Source organism: Pelophylax lessonae (genome assembly GCF_965119305.1).
Source record: "Pelophylax lessonae genome assembly, chromosome: 3".
Classification (NCBI taxonomy): domain Eukaryota; kingdom Metazoa; phylum Chordata; class Amphibia; order Anura; family Ranidae; genus Pelophylax; species Pelophylax lessonae.
The window spans coordinates 124,837,799-124,857,593 of record NC_138770.1 but is presented as its reverse complement, the minus strand read 5'-3'; the positions used below and the strand labels follow the sequence as shown (position 1 = coordinate 124,857,593).

At 38.5% G+C, this 19,795-nt stretch overlaps 1 protein-coding gene across 1 annotated transcript in view; it reads right to left on the bottom strand.

Annotated features, from left to right (window-relative positions):
- The window catches only part of APOB (apolipoprotein B), a 45,543-nt gene that overhangs the window by 17,976 nt on the left and 7,772 nt on the right, over nt 1-19,795 (bottom strand). Inside the window, exons 5-21 of the mRNA XM_082249857.1 lie at nt 18,666-18,810; nt 18,213-18,362; nt 16,630-16,754; nt 13,697-13,779; nt 13,112-13,328; nt 11,216-11,443; nt 9,833-9,950; nt 9,579-9,722; nt 9,259-9,467; nt 7,086-7,332; nt 4,959-5,135; nt 3,988-4,179; nt 3,510-3,671; nt 2,558-2,769; nt 1,793-1,975; nt 363-484; nt 42-252 (exon numbers count right to left, since the gene is read on the bottom strand). Of these exons, the coding sequence (XP_082105983.1) occupies nt 42-252; nt 363-484; nt 1,793-1,975; nt 2,558-2,769; nt 3,510-3,671; nt 3,988-4,179; nt 4,959-5,135; nt 7,086-7,332; nt 9,259-9,467; nt 9,579-9,722; nt 9,833-9,950; nt 11,216-11,443; nt 13,112-13,328; nt 13,697-13,779; nt 16,630-16,754; nt 18,213-18,362; nt 18,666-18,810 (2,925 nt within the window). The remainder of the gene's footprint in view (nt 1-41; nt 253-362; nt 485-1,792; nt 1,976-2,557; nt 2,770-3,509; nt 3,672-3,987; nt 4,180-4,958; nt 5,136-7,085; nt 7,333-9,258; nt 9,468-9,578; nt 9,723-9,832; nt 9,951-11,215; nt 11,444-13,111; nt 13,329-13,696; nt 13,780-16,629; nt 16,755-18,212; nt 18,363-18,665; nt 18,811-19,795) is intronic.

Sequence of the window (19,795 nt, the reverse complement as noted above, 5' to 3'; positions counted from 1 at the left end):
TCCCTATTTACAAAAAGTCAAAAACATGCCAGAATGCTTACTTTATCCTGCCAGTCAGAGTGACTTCTGGGATCTGTTGATTGACAAGTTCAGCAGTAAGTGTATATGAATCCATGCTAGGTTTGGAGTCATCACTTAATTTCAGTCTGGTGCCAAGATTAATATCGGCACTGGGAATCTCCAAATCACTAGTCCAGAGCATTTTGTCACGGTTGTATTTAAAGGTCAGCAGCGCCTCTGATGACTTAACCCCTGTAAAACAGATATTTTTAGAGATCTAACAATGAATTTAAAAATAAAAAAAATCTTTACAATGAGAATTACAATGCAGAATTAGGAATAATAAATTCAACATAACACACCTTCTGCTTGAGCTGACACTTCCAGGAAGTTCACTGAGTCTGTTCCTTCTTTGTTAGACCCATAACGTGTTGCCAAAGAATATTCCTGCACCTCTCCTGTTGGCTGGATCTCCACCTCAAATCTTACAAAAATTAGAAAGCATGGTTAGGATATGTTATTAAAAGGTAAACATATGGCATGTGGCAATGGATTTTAGATAATTTTTTTTTTTTTAAAACCAAGCTGAAAAAGCTACGTGTTGAAAAGAATTAAAATCTTTTCATTATAACTGTTTCCATAGTTTAGCTGACTGAGAGTTTTTGTCCCCTAACTGTTTTTGTCTAGCTGACTTGGTTAACAGACATTTAGAGGGCCCAGTTGCTTTCCTCTTTGCCATTGAAGCAGTTGTTTATATGTTTCCAGAAACAACTTTGATATAAAATGAATAAACTTGTATCTCGATAAGCACTTTAAGCTGTATTTTGTATGCGCAAGGCAAGGGATCAGGGGCGTAACTACAGGGGTTGCAGGGGTTGCGATTGCTACCGGGCCCCATGCTCCAGGGGGCCCAGTAGCAAACCAGTGGGTGAACTTCCAGGATTGCAAAAGTCACACTTGCGACCGGGCCCTGGCATTGCACCACTGTGGGGAGGCCCCAAGATTGCAGGAAGGGAGCCCACTGCAGAACTTGTGAAAGGATCCTGCTGCGGGACCGTAATAAAAGGCCATGCAACGAGAATAAAGAGCCCCAGGATTAGTGGGAAGAGCCCTGGGCTTGAAGGGAAGGGCCCCGGCCAGGGATCTGGGGGGGCCCTTCATGGTTTCTTGCATCGGGGCCCTGAAGGCTCTAGTTACGCCTCTGCAAGGGATATCATTATCATTAGCCATAACTCTTCTCCATTTTGAAGCACAATTAGCAAACCTCTTTCTCTTTTATCTTTCTTTATTTTACAATTTGATGGAATCATGTAACAGTGGGGTTGATTTACTAAAACTGGAGAGTTCAAAATCTGGTGCAGCTCTGCATAGAAACCAATCAGCTTACAGGTTTTATTGCCAAAGCTTAGGTAAACAAGCTAAAGTTAGAAGCTGATTGGCTACCATGCACAGCTGCACTAGATTTTGCCCTCTCCAGTTTTAGTAAATCAACCCCAATGTCACCAGAGAGTTAGACAGAAGTATGCCTGCCAATTATTCCGTCAGATGATTTCACTGACAATGCATTATGTAAATGGCATCATTACACAATGTACATCATTCACTTGCTTTGTTACATTGTGACCTATATATGAAGATTGCTGCCAGTGCAGATGACTTAAACACTTAATCAGTCCTTCACTTTTTCACTTGCACCATACTTTTATGCTATCATGAAAAGCATATGTACATATATATATATAAAGGTAAAGAAGCTAATTTCAGTGTCACAAGTTTTGGAAACGATACACACCTGGTTTCTCCAGTAAGTGGGAAGTAGGGGGCTCCATCTATTGAACTGGCATTGGAATACTCAATGTTGGTACAATATAACAACCCTGTGATCAGAGGCTTGCAAGAGGACTGCTCCTTGCGGTTTTGGACAATGGAGGCCATGACTTCAGTCTTTGATGCAAAGACCAAGTTAACCTTGTTGCTAAAAAAAGACAAAAAAAAAAATACATTATAATAGTTCAGTAGAAACTATCTATCTATCAATCTGTATCTATCATGTGTTATTCTGTATTATTTCAGGTTTCTATCTATCTATCTATCTATCTATCTATCTATCTATCTATCTATCTATCTATCTATCTATCTATCTATCTATCTATCTATCTATCTATCTATCTATCTATCTATCTATCTATCTATCTATCTATCTATCTATCTATCTATCTATCTATCTATCTATCTATCTATCTATCTATCTATCTATTTTCTTATTTATAACTAGATTGGGCAAGGAGATATCTGCCATGGTCAGGTGGAGTCTACAGAAAAACGGCTATATTAGGAATACAACCTGTAATATCTTTGTGTAGGAGTTTAGGCATTCCCTAGAGAGTGAACACATAAGTGCTGGGTATTTCACTAGCCAGTGTTCATTGTGTGTGCTGCAAATACACATTAGTCAGGGAGAACAGCATGATGGTGTTGAAGATGTTTAATTTTCTCACTCTCTGATAATTAGATAGCTAGGCTGGCAATAACATCTGCTTTCTTGTCTGGTACTTACTTGATACTGAAGAGTTTTACTGGAGTGGTGGGTGCCGGGACTGAGAATTTGAACTGTCCATTATTCATAGATACACGAGCCTGAATTCCGGATTCATGGTAGATGTTGGTGTTCATTAAGACTGCATGTTTTGAAAATTGGGGAATCTGTACTCCTAACTGAGTGACAAATTCCACAGCCACTGCTGGTTTCAGAGTCACTTCAGCTTTTTTCTGTAAAGAGCAAAGCCACATAATAATATCTGGTATACAAATTCAACTAACTGAAAATGACTAGGCTACTGCCTTTTTACTGATTTCATTGTAGAGGTACATTTCCAAATTTCATCCTACAGTTAAATTTTAGTAGCCATTTTTGGCTGGGAATAGGTGACTACAATTTTATACAGTAAGACAAAAGGCAGGAATATAAGTGTGATTTAGAAACAATGTAATGCTTATCTCCAGCAATATCGGTATACATTGGATTCAATTGTATTGAACTTTTTCTTTGTAAACCACTTTTACTTTTAAATAAAATACCTTGTGATCCTGTCACTCCATCCACTCCCTTGTTGGGTATGGCAACACACTGCCTAATCAGTCCTTCCCTTCAGCTTTGTTGGCCCTGAACTTTCCACTAGGCTAGTTTAAAGAGGTTCTATAAAAGGACTTAAAAAATAAATATAATTTTAAAGCAGCTCTGTCTGTTGGGCTTTTCTGCTCCCTGCCCTCTGTTGTTCCATACTCTGAACCCTACTTCAGTACAAGACTCAGTAATGATATTGGGGCCTGGGTACGGAACCATATTACCATGCAGGAAACATTGGCATCCAAAACTCCCAAAGGTGTTGAATGTTAACAAATTTAATGGAGGAGAGGTAGGTATAATATCTTTTTTGCTTGCAGAGAACTGGTTTGGGCAATTTTTGACACAATATCATTTCATTTTTGCTACTGTTATGAGCACTTACATTTTTTGACATAAATCCAAACTTGGCTCCTGGAGTAATTATTCCAGACATGGAAACTTGGAGCTGAAGGCCAGATCCTGTTGGCAGGTTGAACTGATTGTCCATGAAGATGTAGTGGACGAACATATCGCTCTCACCACCAGCTGAAAATAACTGTGCAATCTAAAATAGCAAAAATTTGATTTAATAAGTTAAACTTTATACAATTCATCAGCTTAAAAATGTAACCCAATTTTTTATAATCCCCTTCATTCACTTTCCTTTCATAGGAGTTTAATGTAAGACTGTGATTCTTTCCAAAGGTCCTCCTAACCTTTTTACAGGCTTGTATCCAACTCTAAATATGCAACAGCTGCAGCAGGAGCTGGACCTGTGATGTTTCCCATGTATTGATGTTGCTATGAGGGTATGCTTTTACCAAACTGACAATCTGGGCCTAACTTGGATTAGTAATACAAAGAATACAAATAAGAAATACCTTTGTTGGGAGATTATGGATGGAGTGGAAGTTCTTCAGCAGCATATCTCCCAAGATCTTGAAGTCACTCAGTTTAACATAGCCCAGTTCTTTACCAAGAATTTCCAAATAGGCGTTGGCTTCTGGTGCATTGTTTGCTCTGATTTCTTTGATAAGCTTCTCAGCATTAAAGAGGATAGCCTTTTTAAGATCCTAAAATACAATCAACCAGAATATTATCGATTAAAAATCTTTAGGGCCGAACGATATAGAGTCATACAAATATCTTAATGGTGACTCCAGTATTGGGAGGAAACTATGCAGTCTCAGGTCACTCAAAAAGACAAGCGGTCACTCAATGAAGTTAGATGAGAAGAGGTTCAACCCTAAAGTGAGTAAGGGTTTTTAACTGTTAGAGCGGTAAGGATGTGGGATTCCCTTTCACAATCTGTATTTTCAGAGGGTAATGTTAGGGGAAGTGGTAGAGACATAATATACACACATACACACACACCCACACACCCACACAGGTTGAACTGGATGGACTGGTGTCGTTATTCAACCTTACCAACTATTATGAAAATTACCTTTTTAGATCTCAAAATCCTTTGAGAAAAACTATGGTCCTAATGCTAACTCGCATATGTAATGTGGGCTGCATACTAGTAAGATTAGCTTCTTTGTTTTTTTAAGTCCTCTTTGAAGAGAGACAAAGGGATTTGGTTTTCGAAAAGGGACAGTTTCTCCAAGTAAGGACAGTTGGGAACTATTGGGATCATGTAAATTTATGTCACAACCTTTTTACAGGATGTATGTATGAATGCATTTATTTTCAGTTTATTCTAACTTTAAAGAATTATGGAAGTGATTTACAGCATTAAGTTTAATTAAACCTACATTGTTATATTATGTTTGCTCTACAAGGAGTAAAAAATAGGCAAATTACCCAAGCAAAGCAATAAGTTATGATTTTATGTGTTATGTGTTTATACCTCAGATTGTCTGTCCTGTCTGGAGACACCAAACCATTTGTAGAGAACCTCGCTGACTTTGTCAGGGACTTTGCCATCTGCCCAGTACAGAGCTTTTGTAGCGCAGTCAGGGAAAAAGCCTCCTTTTCCGAACAGAGCATCCAGAGTTGGTTCAAAACCTTTGCCTTCAATGCCAATCTATAGTAGGAAAAAAATTAAGTATTAAATAAACGTTGTTTCAAGAATACATCATCGTGTTCCAATACTCCCTAGTATACATACATAGGATACATACAAGGCTATAATGATTGATGCACACAGAATCCAAGTATATTTTTCTTTATTCTTAAACATACAGTGGAAAAATTTTTGATTCTTTTCATATATGTTGGAACCCCCAGGAGCTTTTATTCGTATAGAAAGCCTGTACCTGAAATGTGTCTTTGTTGACCTTTCCTTCTGAAAATACTAGTGGTTTTGCACCCATGCTGAGCCATTGGTTCCAGTGCATTGTTAGAAATGAGTTTTTTTGGACCAACCTTGCTGCATACTTCTTCCAGGTTAGTGACTCAAAGTGTTAAAGCCAGAGACAGCCAAAAAGCTATAATTTTTATACAGAGGTTAGCAATGGCATCCCACACTAAAGGCTTACTTTAAGGGATGTTTTCCACTTCTTCACACATGAACGCAAAGCACATATAGAGTTATGGTCTACTGGTATCTTCAGAACAGTTTCCACCCATATAGGTAATGTAGGTTTCCATTGCTACTCCCCCTTTCTGAAAATGCAAAATCCCCAGCTTGCATAATGATAATTAGGCTTTAATGCTTTGAGTCACTGGTTTGCAACTTCCTTTTCTCTGACATTGATCCATGCTTGTTCCAGGTCTGTGATTCAGCAGTAGAAAAACAAACAGTTGGAGAGCTAGCACTTTGCATAAAGTGATCAAAGTCAAAAGCCCTGTATTTTTGTATTTTTCTCATAAGGTGAGCAATTTAAAAAGTATGGTTTGCTGCAGCTTAATGTGGTTCTTCACCAGGTATGTAAAACACATATACAATGCAGTATAGTTGCATACGATATGTGTTGTAATGCATAGGGCTGAATCTTTCTTCCCTCTTATAATAGACTACTGAAAATGCATTTAAATGCCTCAAAATAAAAAATGCAATTTTAGGGCTCTAAATGTAAATAATGACAAGAAAACTTTCAGTTATATATAACGACCAATAATATTTCAGCTTTAATCAGATAAACATATTTTGGTCATTGTTGGTTACTGTATTTAAACAATTGTTTAGTGCAATCTAATTTTTTCATGCAACTCAAGCTTGTCACAAAGGTGATATGAGAAACAAGAAAGTAGTATATTATTTTTATAATATGAGAAACAAGAAAAGAGTATATTATTTTGCTCGTTTTGCCTTTCTGCCTTAGTGGGAGACCCTTTGTGTCCTTTGTGCTCCAACAATTTGGATTTTTTTAGGTTTGTAAGGGGGCTCATCTCTTCCAGCAATATAATGATTTTGTACCGATCCTGTAAGTTGCTGAGTACCACTGTATCTATTGTTCTTCCTTGATATTATTTCTTTATGTTGTATATGACCTATATGTTTGTATTATAGAATCTACCACCATGATACTCATCTTCCTGATGAAGATTCGTATCAAGATTTGAAACGCATTGGGGTTTATATGTGTTAATATGCTTATTATGCTTATGTATCATATTGTAATTTTGTTTATTTGACTACGGACCAAACTTTGAAAAAATGTTTATATGTATGGTGTTTCTTACACTTTTTAAAACCAGGATAAAAAATATTTTGGTTTTAATAACTGTTTTTTTTTTTTTTTGGGTGCCCTAAAAAAGACCTTTAGTTTTTGCAATTATCCTTTTCATATTCAATGTATGGTATATGGCACTGTATATAACCAGATTGGAAATAATGACATGCAAATGTTCAATTATATGTAACAACCAATCATATTTCCCCTTCAATCAGATTAACATTTTTTAGTCGCTGTTGGTTACTGTATTTAATAAATTGTTTAGTGTAATTAAATTTTTTCATGTAGCTCAAACTTGTCACAAAGGTAATAATAGAAACAAGGAAGGCAGGTATATTAATAAAAAAAGCAAGCACCTCAAACATGTCCACAGACTCTCCAAATACATTCAGCGTCTCCTTCAGCATGACTTCACGAGGCATGTAACCGGTAGAATCATAGATTATGTTTCCTTCTACCTTAGCGTCTAGAGTGTCACTGTCAGCCATTCCAGGAATATGTACATTCTTGAAGTATTGGTAGTTGCGTGAGGATTTTGCAAAATCAGTGACAATATTTGGTGCTCCGTTTGATCTCATGGATTCTTCTACCTTGGTTTTGAGCCTGCAAAGTGATACGCAACATTAGCATTTATATACAGCGATAGATGTCAATAAAATTACAATTAGTATACAGTAGCCATTGCAGAAGTATATACTTTTTTCAATTGATTTTTGAACTGCATTATACTGATGTGTATTGTGAAAAAGGCAAATGTTAAATGATCAAGCTCACTAACCTGAGCTAATGCATTTCTATCCCTCTAATACGCCTCTGTTACCCGCAATGACGCACCTTGCATGGTCAAATGATACTGAGAGCTATACCAGTGGTGGTATAGCTGTTACAGGGCCACTAATGCCAGAAAGGTCTTTGGCATTAACCCAAAAAAAAGAGCAACCATGGTCCTTCTGATTTGACATAGGCATGGGGACAGCAGCCATCTTTTAAAAAACATATGTTTTTGCAAAAGCTATAGAGGAAGCCAACACCATTTATGGGCTATAGTGACATAAAAAGGATAGAAAGTTAAAAAGCCTGTGTTACTTATCTACAAACAATGAAATAATTACCCGTAGCCTACTTTACTCACTTTACTGTTACACTGCATTAGTGTAGCTGGCTGAATTTGCTTGAATCATGCCCAATTGTTTTTTCAGTCATGCAGTGCAATGCAAAGACTGATTTTAGAAACAAGTCTAAAGAGGACACACTCCTGTGAACAAAGTTTTAGTGTGAAAATATGTCTTTCTACTTTTGACACGAGTTAGGTTTAAACCCATGTCAGGTTTATATTACTAGAGGTATAAGAGAAAACCAAAATCCAAACTCTTCATGAAGGGGGCCCATTCAAATCATGAAAAATGTTGGATACTTTTGACATCTTATGTATGTTTATATCCCTCCAGTCGTATCAAACTCTGCAAATCTTGGCAATTTTTTTATAAGGTAGGTATTTTCTACCTTGGCATAAGCCAATTAAATAGGAGTCAATTAACCTACCAATATGTCTTTGGAGCATGAAAGGAAACTGGAGGAAATCCATGAGAGAATACAGATAGTGTCCTGGCCGAGATTAAAACTAAGGACCCCACTGCTGCCAAGCAAAAGCTCTAACTATGAAGCCACTATGCTTTCCTGTTTGACATTTTATGATGAATTAAACGCTTTATGGTCTTTTCTCCCTAGAGGAGGAAATCTCTTCATGAACTCTTGTTCATGAACTGCTAGCAACAGCCTTTGTAGACTTTAATATGGTTTACATCTTGACTCTCAGATCAAGCTACATTTGTATTCATCGCCTCCTACGTCCATCTCGGTCAAGTTTGTATTGCGGTCTTCTTCCCCATTGAGGATATTTTAGCCTCATTTCCCACTAGTGTGTGTTAGGGCATGACAGAGTGTCCCCAGGACAAGAGTAAAAATAGAAAGCATTTTACTGTAACTGAATGCTACTATGATCATTTAGCTTGCATAGAGCACTCAGCCCATAGTTAAAATATTCTTAGCAAAATTCGATTCACCATGCTTCCAGTGTGAGCTTGAAGAAAGTATTATACATGTTCAGTTTAAAATTTCCATTATATACTGTGTATATATATATATATATATATATATATATATATATATATATATATATATATATATATATATATACATGTTATACCAACATTAATAGGTAAAGCTGATCCAGATAATATCCAATTTCTATTGGGGGATCAGGAAGGATTTTTTTTCCCCTGCTGGAGCAAATTGGACCATGCTTTGCTGTTTTTTTTTTTTTGTTTTTTTTTTTGCCTTCCCCTGGATCAACTGCAGGTATAGGATTTTGTATACAGGATTGTAACTTTCTTTTTTCCCTTTTTTGGTTGAACTAGATGGACTTGTGTCTTTTTTTAACCAGACTAGCTATTTAACTATGTAACTCAACAGAATATTAGAGCAAAGTATATACATGTTCAACTTGCAACTTACAATGATCATACTTACCCTTGGGTTCCTGGAGCTTCAGAATTTAGAATGTTAACAATGTGTGAGGCAACAAAGTTCCTCACTTCACTGTTATCCTTGCTGAGCACTCGAAGAACTTTACGGAGGTCGGACTGTGAAGGGTTCCTCATCACTGTGAGGTAAGCTGCCAGTCTCTTTTGGACAGGAGAGTTATTGTCCTGGAAAACTTGGACAAGTGAATTTTGCACCTAGATAAAAAAAGAAAAAGGATTACAGATTAAACTGTGAAGGAAACAATAACTATTGCCAAATGTGTAGATCAGTGATGAACTTTCCTATCTGTCGTTAAGTTAACTTACTTCATCTGTGACTGTCATTTTCCGAAGCGCCTGAATAGCTGCCTTCTGGACATCAGGGGACGGAGCCTGACTAACACATTTCAGAACAGAGGACTTTATTTGTGGATTGGCTTCTTCTAAGACGCTTCCCATAATGCCAACAGCCTGAGGAAGAAGAGCAAACAGACATGCAGGCATGAGACAATGCTGAGGAAGACAGAGATTGTGTAAAGGAAAGGAGTCCAAATTGTTTTTGTCAAATTCCTCTGGTGTACCTTGAGGGTCAGGAAGGTCTTATCCTGGTCTCCATTGCACTCGTTGCCAATCAGAGATGACATGAAGTCAGCCACATCCCTAAGCTCTGAAGTGATGGTGTATGTGTCTTTGTAGAAGCTAAGATTATAAAAATGCAAAAGGTTACACAAATCCAGTTTCTACATCTTTTTAAAGCTCTACATACACTCTTCTGGTGAGCTAAATTTATGCTTAAACAAGGGGTTCTATACATATTCTGCTTAGGAGCTTTACACTCTAATCCAGTCTACTTGGGCACTTTATACAGAGCACATGGGGTGGGCACCCACAACTATTCAGCTGTAGCTAAGCTACAAATTCCTGAGTTTTGCAATGTCTCATGAGATTTGTAGTTTTAAAACAACTAGTGTGCCTAAGTTACTGTGATTTGGGATCCGACTTGAGAGACCCAAGTCGCATTAGATGTGAAATCCCATGTTAGTCAACGAGAGCTGTCTTACTTATTACTACTGAAGTTGTTCCGACTTTAGAAAAGTCTGTACTACTTCAGAAATGTCTGTACTACTTTAAAGCAACTTCTATCTGACTTGTGCCCATAGACTTTAATGGAAGTTGCCTCCAAGTCGGATCCTTATCTATATTGATGTGATTTGGATCCAATATTACAGGAAGTTTACCCAGGCAGTGCATGGCATCTTCCTGTATGCTGTTATCTCTGCATACCTGCACAAGACAAAGTCGCTTCAAAGTCGCATCAAAATAGTACTCAAGTTGCATAAAGTCGCTAGAATATCGGCAGGAAGTCACCTGGGGAAGTCGCACTGTAAGCCTCACAACTTTCAGGCCACAGTAGTGTGAACCAAGGCACAAATATATTTTATATATTTTACATTTCAACTTAGATTGTTAAATATATTCCACTTGGGAGCCCTATATAGACTCTTTAAACTCACTCCACCAGGAAACTCTATATAAACTACGCCAAGTTGTTTATATACACTTGACTCACAGACTTTATATGCATTCAGATTGGAAGCTGTAACCATGTATACTTTTACAAAGAGTTTTCCACACCCTTTACTATCCTTTGTTCCATTAGGAAAACTCTATATACTTTTTTATGTGTTTGGTATCAAATGAAGCTGACACCCATTCATCTGTGAGTTCTATATGTACACTAATGAGAGCTCTATAACATTCCGCCATAAAGTCTTTAAAAGTGCTTTATAAACAACACCATGGGATGTGGGTCAGTTGGTTGGTTAACATGTACTCCACTAGTGAAGTATATTCTAAGAACATTAAGAACATTAACTAAATAAAACAGAGATGCTTGCTATGCTTTTAATCATGAGTTATAAGAAAATAATTTTTTTTTTTCTTGTTGCATGTAATGTACTTACTTGTTTACTGTGTGGCTCAGGGCATAAAATGAGGCTCTGCTTTGCTGGTACTGTGCCATGTTCAGAAGTTCGCGCACACGCTTAGTGCATGGTGATGGCAGGAGGCCAAGCGCATAGGTAACAGCATCAGTCAGTACTGGAGACACGTGCCCTGTCCGCATCACCTGCAGTAGACCTCCGAAGCATTCTGGAGTACCACATTGGGTCAGAGCTTGCAGTGTGATGGGGCTGGAATCGGAAATACAAATATATAATAAACATTTTAATACATAAATACTTTCAAATGTTATATATATATATATATATATATATATATATATATAGTTATATATATAGTTATATATATATATATATATATATAGTTATATATATATATATATATATAGTTATTTATTTATTTATTTTTTACTTTTCTAGACTTTAGTAAAACATTTTTAAAGAGAGATACACCAATACTGACATCTAGTGGTAATTTATGGTATTGATATCCCTGTTTCTTCAATAAATATACGCAAATAGTGCATTAATCCACAGGATCCTATCAAATTTCCACTTATTGCCTCCAATAGTGTTAAGACATGTCCACTGTTGCGGTTTACATCATTATCAGGCTTCTTTATTCTATATTACTGATGGCTGGAAAATACTGAAGTAAGCAACAATTGCTACAGCAACCTTTGCTCTATGTTAACCCCATTGAATTAAGTTTTTTTTTGTTCTGAGGACTGTATGGTAATTGGAGTTGCACAGCTCAATCAAACAATGCAATTTAAAGTTGTAATGCTGCTTGTAGTATGTTTATTCCATTAACAGCTATTTACATTATTATTATAATTATTAATATTATACAGGATTTATAGTTAGTGGCAGCAGTCTGTGCAGCGCTTTACAATCTAATGAGAGACAGTAGAGTTACAATACGATTCAAGGGATTGGGAGGGGGGGGGGGGTCGCTCCTGAGAGCTTACAATCTAATATGGAGGGGCAAGTAATATAGAAAGTAATAACTTTGAGGGATGATCAGATGGAAGAATTAAAAGTTTAGTTCTTAGATAAAGGTGGGATAGCCTGAAGAGATGAGTATCTTAAAAGTGGACAGAGTAGAAGATAGCTGACTGGACAGATTGGGGTAGAGAGTTCCAGGGGAAAGGAGAGGCTCTGGAGAAGTCCTGGAGATGAGCATGGGAGAAAGAGACAAGGGAACTAGAGAGCAAGAGGTCTTGTGAGGAGAAGAATGGATGGTTTGGGTGATATATAGAGACAAGTTTGGTGATGTATTTAGTGGGCAGAGCTGTAAATGGCTTTGTATTATAATTTTATTAACATGTATAGGGCCATTGCAACTATGGCCATGTTAAATTCAGTGAACGTAAATTTTTAGTTTAAACTACACACCACTATTTTCTTGCTGCACTCTTTGTAGTCTTAACCTTGTAACCAATGGCCGGACCGCAGAGCCATTGAGGTTGATCTACTAAAGGAAAATAGACTTTTCATTTAGCAAAAGGATTTCCCTCTGAGCTTAGTGAATGAGCTAATGCTCCGCTGGCTTCCATCATCCAATCACGTGCAAGCAAAAAGGCTGTTTTTTATTTTCCTTGCATGTGATTGGATATTCTTTGCAGTGTGAAACTTCACCACATTCACTAGGAGGCCCTTGCAAAATGAACAACCTATTGTCTTTTTTTTTTTTTTAAATCAACCTTATTACCTTGGTGTGGTCATGAGGCAATAATAAATTTCACCAGCAGGTGGCAATCAAGGAGTGGACATGTTGAACTTTACAATCATAAAGGAGTCATATGTTAATAAAGAATTTATATTTTAGTTGAAAATCTACTCTGAAGAATAGAGTCACTGAAATATCCACCCTGTTTATTAATATGAAGAACGTACCTTGACAGCTCCATAAGTCTTGGCACGAGTGGGCCCAGAGTCTCATTGTTGAGGGATCTTAGCGCAGTAACCAGTTTGTGGAAGTGGTTTGCTCTCTGCTGGTTCTGCTCACTAGTAGACATTTTCTGCAGCTCCATGAGGTTATCTATAACTGCATCTTCATTACTGGACTGGTACTGTGAAGCCTCCAGGGCTAAGCCTTTGATCTGTGCTGAGTCTAAAAAGAAAAATATGTACTGTATTTGTTATGTTACGATCATTTGCTTTGCAGCGTTTCGGTCATGAAGACGTAAAACCCCACCTACGAAGATGCAGAGCTAAAAGTGTGGTGTATTCTAACAAAAGACAGATTGGTCACCCTCTTTGACCCGATACCCAGAGGATGAGGATATCAGAAGCCTAAAGGGATATCCGGATCTGACTAACACACTATCCATTTGGTGGATTAACAGAGAAAGGAAGGAACACTGCTCACCAACCCAGTGCATAAACATGTGGGTAAATGTGGCCTCAGCCAGTGCTGCTCCAGCCATGCTCTCATCCACTAACGTCACAAACTGGGTATAAAATAAAGACGATTCTCACCTGAAAATTCTCTGTTGTTGGTTTTTGACACCTCTTCCAGTTTTAATGTCTGTGTCACTTTAGCCATCATGCCATATTGTTTTCTGAAATGCATAAAGAGAATGGTTGAAGCCTATGCCCAGGAAAAAGAAAGTGTTCCCTTGCAGTTGGGCTTCTCCTACATTACAAGGGTTAAATGCTGCTTCGGATATAGGGGGAGTTTTATGTATCCGATCCCCCACTCCTGGCAGCCAGCACTCCCCTCTACTCCCCTGCTCTCCAGCATTGGACTGTCCCTTGGTATCCTCATGTCTAATGTAAAGCTATGAGCTCTGCATTGGAATTGATGATGTCAGAGGACTTGCGATTGCCAGAGCACAGGGGAGAAGAGGCTGCAGGGATTGGTCTTACAGCCCGGAAGGAGCCTACAGATGTGGCGGATTGGGTAAGTAAAAACAGCTTTTTGTGGCCCTCTATGCATAAACAAGCATTTACCATTGGCAGTGTGAGGACATCCCCAGGGCAAGGGAGCTTCTTTTTTTTATTTTTTTTTGTCCATTTCCCTCTGTTAATATATGCAATTTCTGAAACTATTTTTGCCTACATAACCAATGTCAGTAAGTACAGAAATAATATGCTGAACAATATTAATTCCATGCAACAAGTGAAAGCAAGCAGTGAGCGACTTAGGCTATTTTGCAAGAATGGCTGGGAGGAAGTAAAAAAAAAAGTAGCTGAGCTGAGTTTTACTGCCCCCCACTAACCGCCCACTTAAACGCTAACATGACAGCCTGACAGTGAAGTACACATGACACGGCAGCAGCAATTGTTACTGCGGAGTTCGACATATGATACTGCCTGTCAAACTCGCCTACTGAGTTTAACGAAAGCATACTGCAACCACAAGGCTGCAATGTAATTTTTCCCCTACAAAATCCACCTTGGGATCAAAAAAAAAAAAAAAAAAAGCAGACGTCCAGGAGGGGGCAGGATCACCGCCCGAATGCCCGCCAACCGCTACTATACCACCTGCTGTCCTACATGTTCATTATCTATTACTTAATGCAGCAAGAATTCATAGAGTCTGCTATGACTTAACTGGGAGTTCTAAAACTTGTGCTGTGTAACTTCACACATTTTGTTTGCTGTCTGTATCACCAGTCACATTCAAACTTCCAAGGAAGGTAAGAATCTGACTGGTAACCGTGGGAAACTTCTAGAGTGGGGAAAAGCATTTTTTGATCCCCTGCAGATTTTTTAAGTTTGCCCACTTACAAAGAAATTAAGGGTCTATGATTTTTATCATAGGTGTATTTTAAATGATAGTGACAGAATATCAACCAAAACTCCAGGAAAAACACACGATACAAATGCTATAAATTAATTTGCAGTTCAGTGAGCAAAAAAAGTATTTGATCCCCAAGCAAAACATGACTTAGTAATTGGTGGAAAAACCCTTGTTTGCAAGCACAGAGGTAAGACATTTCTTGTGTTTGGTGACCAAGTTTGCACACATCCCAGGAGGGATTTTGATCCACTCTTCTTTACAGATCTTCTCTAAATCCTTAAGGTTTCTTGGCTGTCCCTTGGCAACATGAAGTTTCAGCTTCCTCCATACATTTCCTATAGGATTAAGATCTGGAGACTAGCTAGGCCACTCCATGACTTTAATGTGCTTCTTCTTGAGCCACTCCTTTGTTGCCTTAATGGCGAGTTCCCCTCCTCAAGAAGGCACATGTATAGTCAATGCCAATGAACATCTAAATGATTCAGAGAAGGACTGGGAGAAAGTGCTGTGGTCAGATGAGACCAAAATTGGTCTTGACTCACTGTGTTTGGGGGAAGAAAAATGCTGACTATGACCCAAAAAACACCATCCCTACAGTCAAGCACGGAGGTGGAAACATTATGCTTCGGGGCTGTTTCTCTGCTAAAGGTACAGGCTGACTTTACCGCATTGAGGGGCCAATTGAAGGGGGAATGTATTGTAAAATCTTGAATGAGTACCTTCTACCCTCAGCCAGAACACTGAAGATGGGTCGTGGATGGGTCTTCCAGCATGACAATGACCCAAGACATACCGCCAAGGCAACAAAGGAGTGGCTCAAGAAGAAGCACATTAAGGTTCTAGAGTGACCTAGTCAGTCTCCAGACCCAAATCCTGTAGATAATTTATGGAGCGAGCTGAAACTTTGAGTTGCCAAGCGACAGCCATGAAACCTTAGTGATTTAGAGAACATTTGTAAAGATGAGTGGACCAAAATCCCTCCTGATATGTGTGCAAACCTGGTCACCAACCTCAAGAAATGTCTTACCTCTGTGCTTGCCAACAAGAGTTTCTCCACCAAGCACTAAGTCATGTTTTGCTTGGGGATCAAATACTTATTTTACTCACTGACCTGAAACTTAATTTATAGCATTTGTTTTATGTTTTTTTTTTCTACATTTTTGGTTAATATTCTGTCTCTATCATTTAAAATATACCTATGATAAAATGTAAAGACCCTTTGTTTCTTTGTAAATGGGCAAACTTACAAATCTGCAGGGGATCAAATGATTATTTTCCCCACTGTATGTACCAATATTTTTTGACACAAGTATTTAAGTTAGTAAGAGACAGTAGACATCTTTGGGAACTCCTATTCCTCACCACAATCAAGCATTAGCATGCTACCAACAATGGGCTGGTGTGTACTGGTGCGCTACAGCAATGCTCGCATGAAAAAAGGAAGCATTGAGCAAGTAGACTGTACTCCCTATGTGCTTTTAAGCATCCAGTTGTTAGTTGCAACTGCAGTATACTTTTAAGCCTTTTTCCCAGTTCCACTAAAACCCAATTCCACCAACCAAAGCTCACCCTAGTCCACCCAACTGCATCCGTGCTTGGACCAACCATTTCCTATTTATTTAAATATTAGGTTAAGCAGATGTGACATATTCAATATAACACTAACTTGTGAGAAAACGGAAGAAACAGGTGAGTCTCAACACAGGATGCTTCTGAAATGCACTTTCTTTTGGGGTCCATGCTGTACTGGCATGACTGGCTGCTGCTGAGCAAGGTGGACAATGGAGCATTCTGGGAAGAAAAATTGTTAAACCAATTATGTAGGATCTTATAAAAAGAAATACAAGTATCCATATTCCACAGCAAGCAATCAGGTAAAAATATATGAAAATGGCACTGCTAAGAACAAAACTGCGATGGCCACAAAGCCACTAACCAGATACAAACCAGCTGCTGGTAAATAAAAAAATGTTAAATTGAATTGGTAGCTGCAGGCCAATAAAGACAGTTGTTAGCCTGACACCTGTAGAAGTTTAAATCTATGGTGTCAATGGCTATCATGGTACAGCACTCTGCTGCCAGCCTGACACAGGGAATTGGTTGCAAATTATCATGTGTAGTCATTTCAAATTAGTGCTCATTAACATTCATACAACAAATATGCTGTAATTAATACATAAAAGAAAACCAAACACTTTACAGTTTTACCCTCATCCATGGCTCAGGTGTCAGTTGTCCCACCTGACCTGAGACAGAACATTTCTGCTCTGACAGGGAAAGAGCAAAACAACAGCACACACAGCTGCCCCTGAGAGGCAAGGATGCAATATAACAACAGCCAGATTTAGATACTGAATAGGATTATTAAAATTGGATAAACCTGGGACATTTAGATACTTACTGTTTATATGGCTCTTGGCCGGTTCTTTTTTTTTATTTAGATGTCATTGATAATCAAATAATTATCAGATTTGTCCCAACTAAGGGTAGCCATTCATGGCTCAATTTCCTCTTGTTCAGTACCTCTGGGCTGATTGGGAGAAAAACCCCATCTACCCTAACAGCGTGGATGGAGGAACTTCCACTAAGGCCTATTTTATGTAGGCTACTACAGTACCTAATGCCCCGTACACACGTGCAGATTGTCGGCCGAACGATCGGCCGTCTTTTGTCCCCGGGCTGTCTGTCCGCTGAAAAGTGCAAAAGACTGCACATGAATTTTGTCGGCCAACAACAGCCGACTGCAGAAGTGATGTCATGTGATGGTTAACTTTCCCTGTGTTTTTTATTTTCTGAACATGCCCAGTCTTGCAAATCTGCTGTCTGTCGGCCGAAATCTGTACTGACTGGCGAACAATCGGCCGTTCTGGTGTCGGCATACAAAAATTTTAATGCTTGCACATCAGATTCTTTTCGGCCGAAAGTGCGCTGTCGGCTGTCGGAAGCATCATACTAACAAGCCTACAATCGGCCGATCGGTCGTCAGCCGAATCTTTTCGGCCGACAATCTGCATGTGTGTACGGGGCATTAGGCTGCTTGAATACCATGGAACTGCCAGGTAGTGACTGGATTTAAAAGGATGCAGTCACTGTTTGTCTGATAATTTTTCCACCCAGTTTAGTTGATTTTTGAGTCAAGCCGGGTGGTGCTTGAAGGGCCCTCCACGGCTCGAATTCTGCTTTTCAGCAGGAATTATCCAAAATTGAACTTCGTTATAGGAACCTTAATAGAAAAGTGACTCAACTTACCAATCCTTTGAAGAGAGCAATGGGGCTGACGTAGTCCTTGAATGGTGTGAACTGGTCACATGTCCTCAGATTCCTGGTCACTTTAACATCTGTGTCTCCTTTCTTCCCAGACACACTGACCTCACTGGTGCATTTACCATACACGGTATCCTTAAAACACAAAAGATAACAAAAAAGTATATAAAATACCGAGCCCTGTGAAGTTTATAAATTTCTTCCTTCTGTAGATAAAAAGGAGCTACAATAAGCGGCGATGGGCTGACTTATAAAGTTGCTACCAGCAATAATAAGAATTATTGATCTATGCTGACAATGGAGGACAGTCATTCTCAGTATTGCTGGTAGTCATTGCTTTTATTCTACGAACACTATGGCACCCATGCCAGGTTTATTATGGGCATTTTACCACTAACACAACAATCAATGTAGTAAAGGAAGAGCAAGCAGTCTTACCATGGTACCAGTCCCCTGTGCCTCATCTGGAACAATGAGCGATGAGATAATTCCTCTCTTCACGTTTAATACATTAGCAGGCTCATCGTTATGTGGATATAAGATGACCTGCTTCCCATCCACAATACTGAAACTCACTTCAAACCTAAAAGCAGTAACATTAAGTCAATAAAAAGCATCTCCATGAGTGCCTGATATCTTATCTCACTAGGTGTTAATAGAAAGAGTTATTGCACTTATCCACTAAGAACTCCCTCTAGTGGCTGTTCTACAGATCTCTAAATTATTACAATATCCAAAATAAGAAAATATATAAACATTTGAAAGTCATATCACAAATGACTTTAAAGTCGAGCTGAAGGCAAACCTTTTTTAATTTAGGATAGCGTACAAAAGGAATATAACCCCTGCTAGGTTTGTTTCTGCCATATGTGTTCTATTGGGGAGATTTTCCTTCACTTCCTGTCCAATAACCAAAACAGGAAGTATGTGTGTGTGGGGGGGGTCTCTTTAAAGGGTCATCAGCTCTAGTGTCCCCATTGGAGGACTTCCTATCTCCTACTGTTTTGGGGACAAACCAAAATGTGGAATTTTTTTTTCTTACTTTTACTTTCAATGATAATGGTAAACAGGACAAATAGAGAGGGTGGCTCTCCCTAACGGGGCATACACTGCAATAAAAGCCTGACAGGTGTTCTAATCCCTTGCTGCTCTATAAAAAAAAAAAAAAAATGTTTTGCCTTAAGTTATACTTTAGGGTTAATACTATTATAAAGTTTTTTTCTAGGAAATTTTTTGTTATACATTTTGGATGGGGTGGGGAAAAAAGTAACCCTCTTTTATGTTTTTACTGTTGTCTGTGTGCCCATTGGAGAGATTCACCACTCTGGTTGTCCTAATAGTTCAAAAGTTTAGAGATCCCCAAAACAAGAGGTAAGGCAAAATTGTCCAATAGGGACACCTGTCAAAGGGGGAATTTCCCTTATTTTGGGAGATTTCCTTTAATATCCAGTTGGGTCACTGAGGCAGGAAGTGGAGGGAAATTTTCCCAATGGTATACTTACAGTAAAAATTAAGCTGGCAGGGTTTGAATCCTTCCCTATTCTAACCAAAACCGGAAAAAAAAAAGT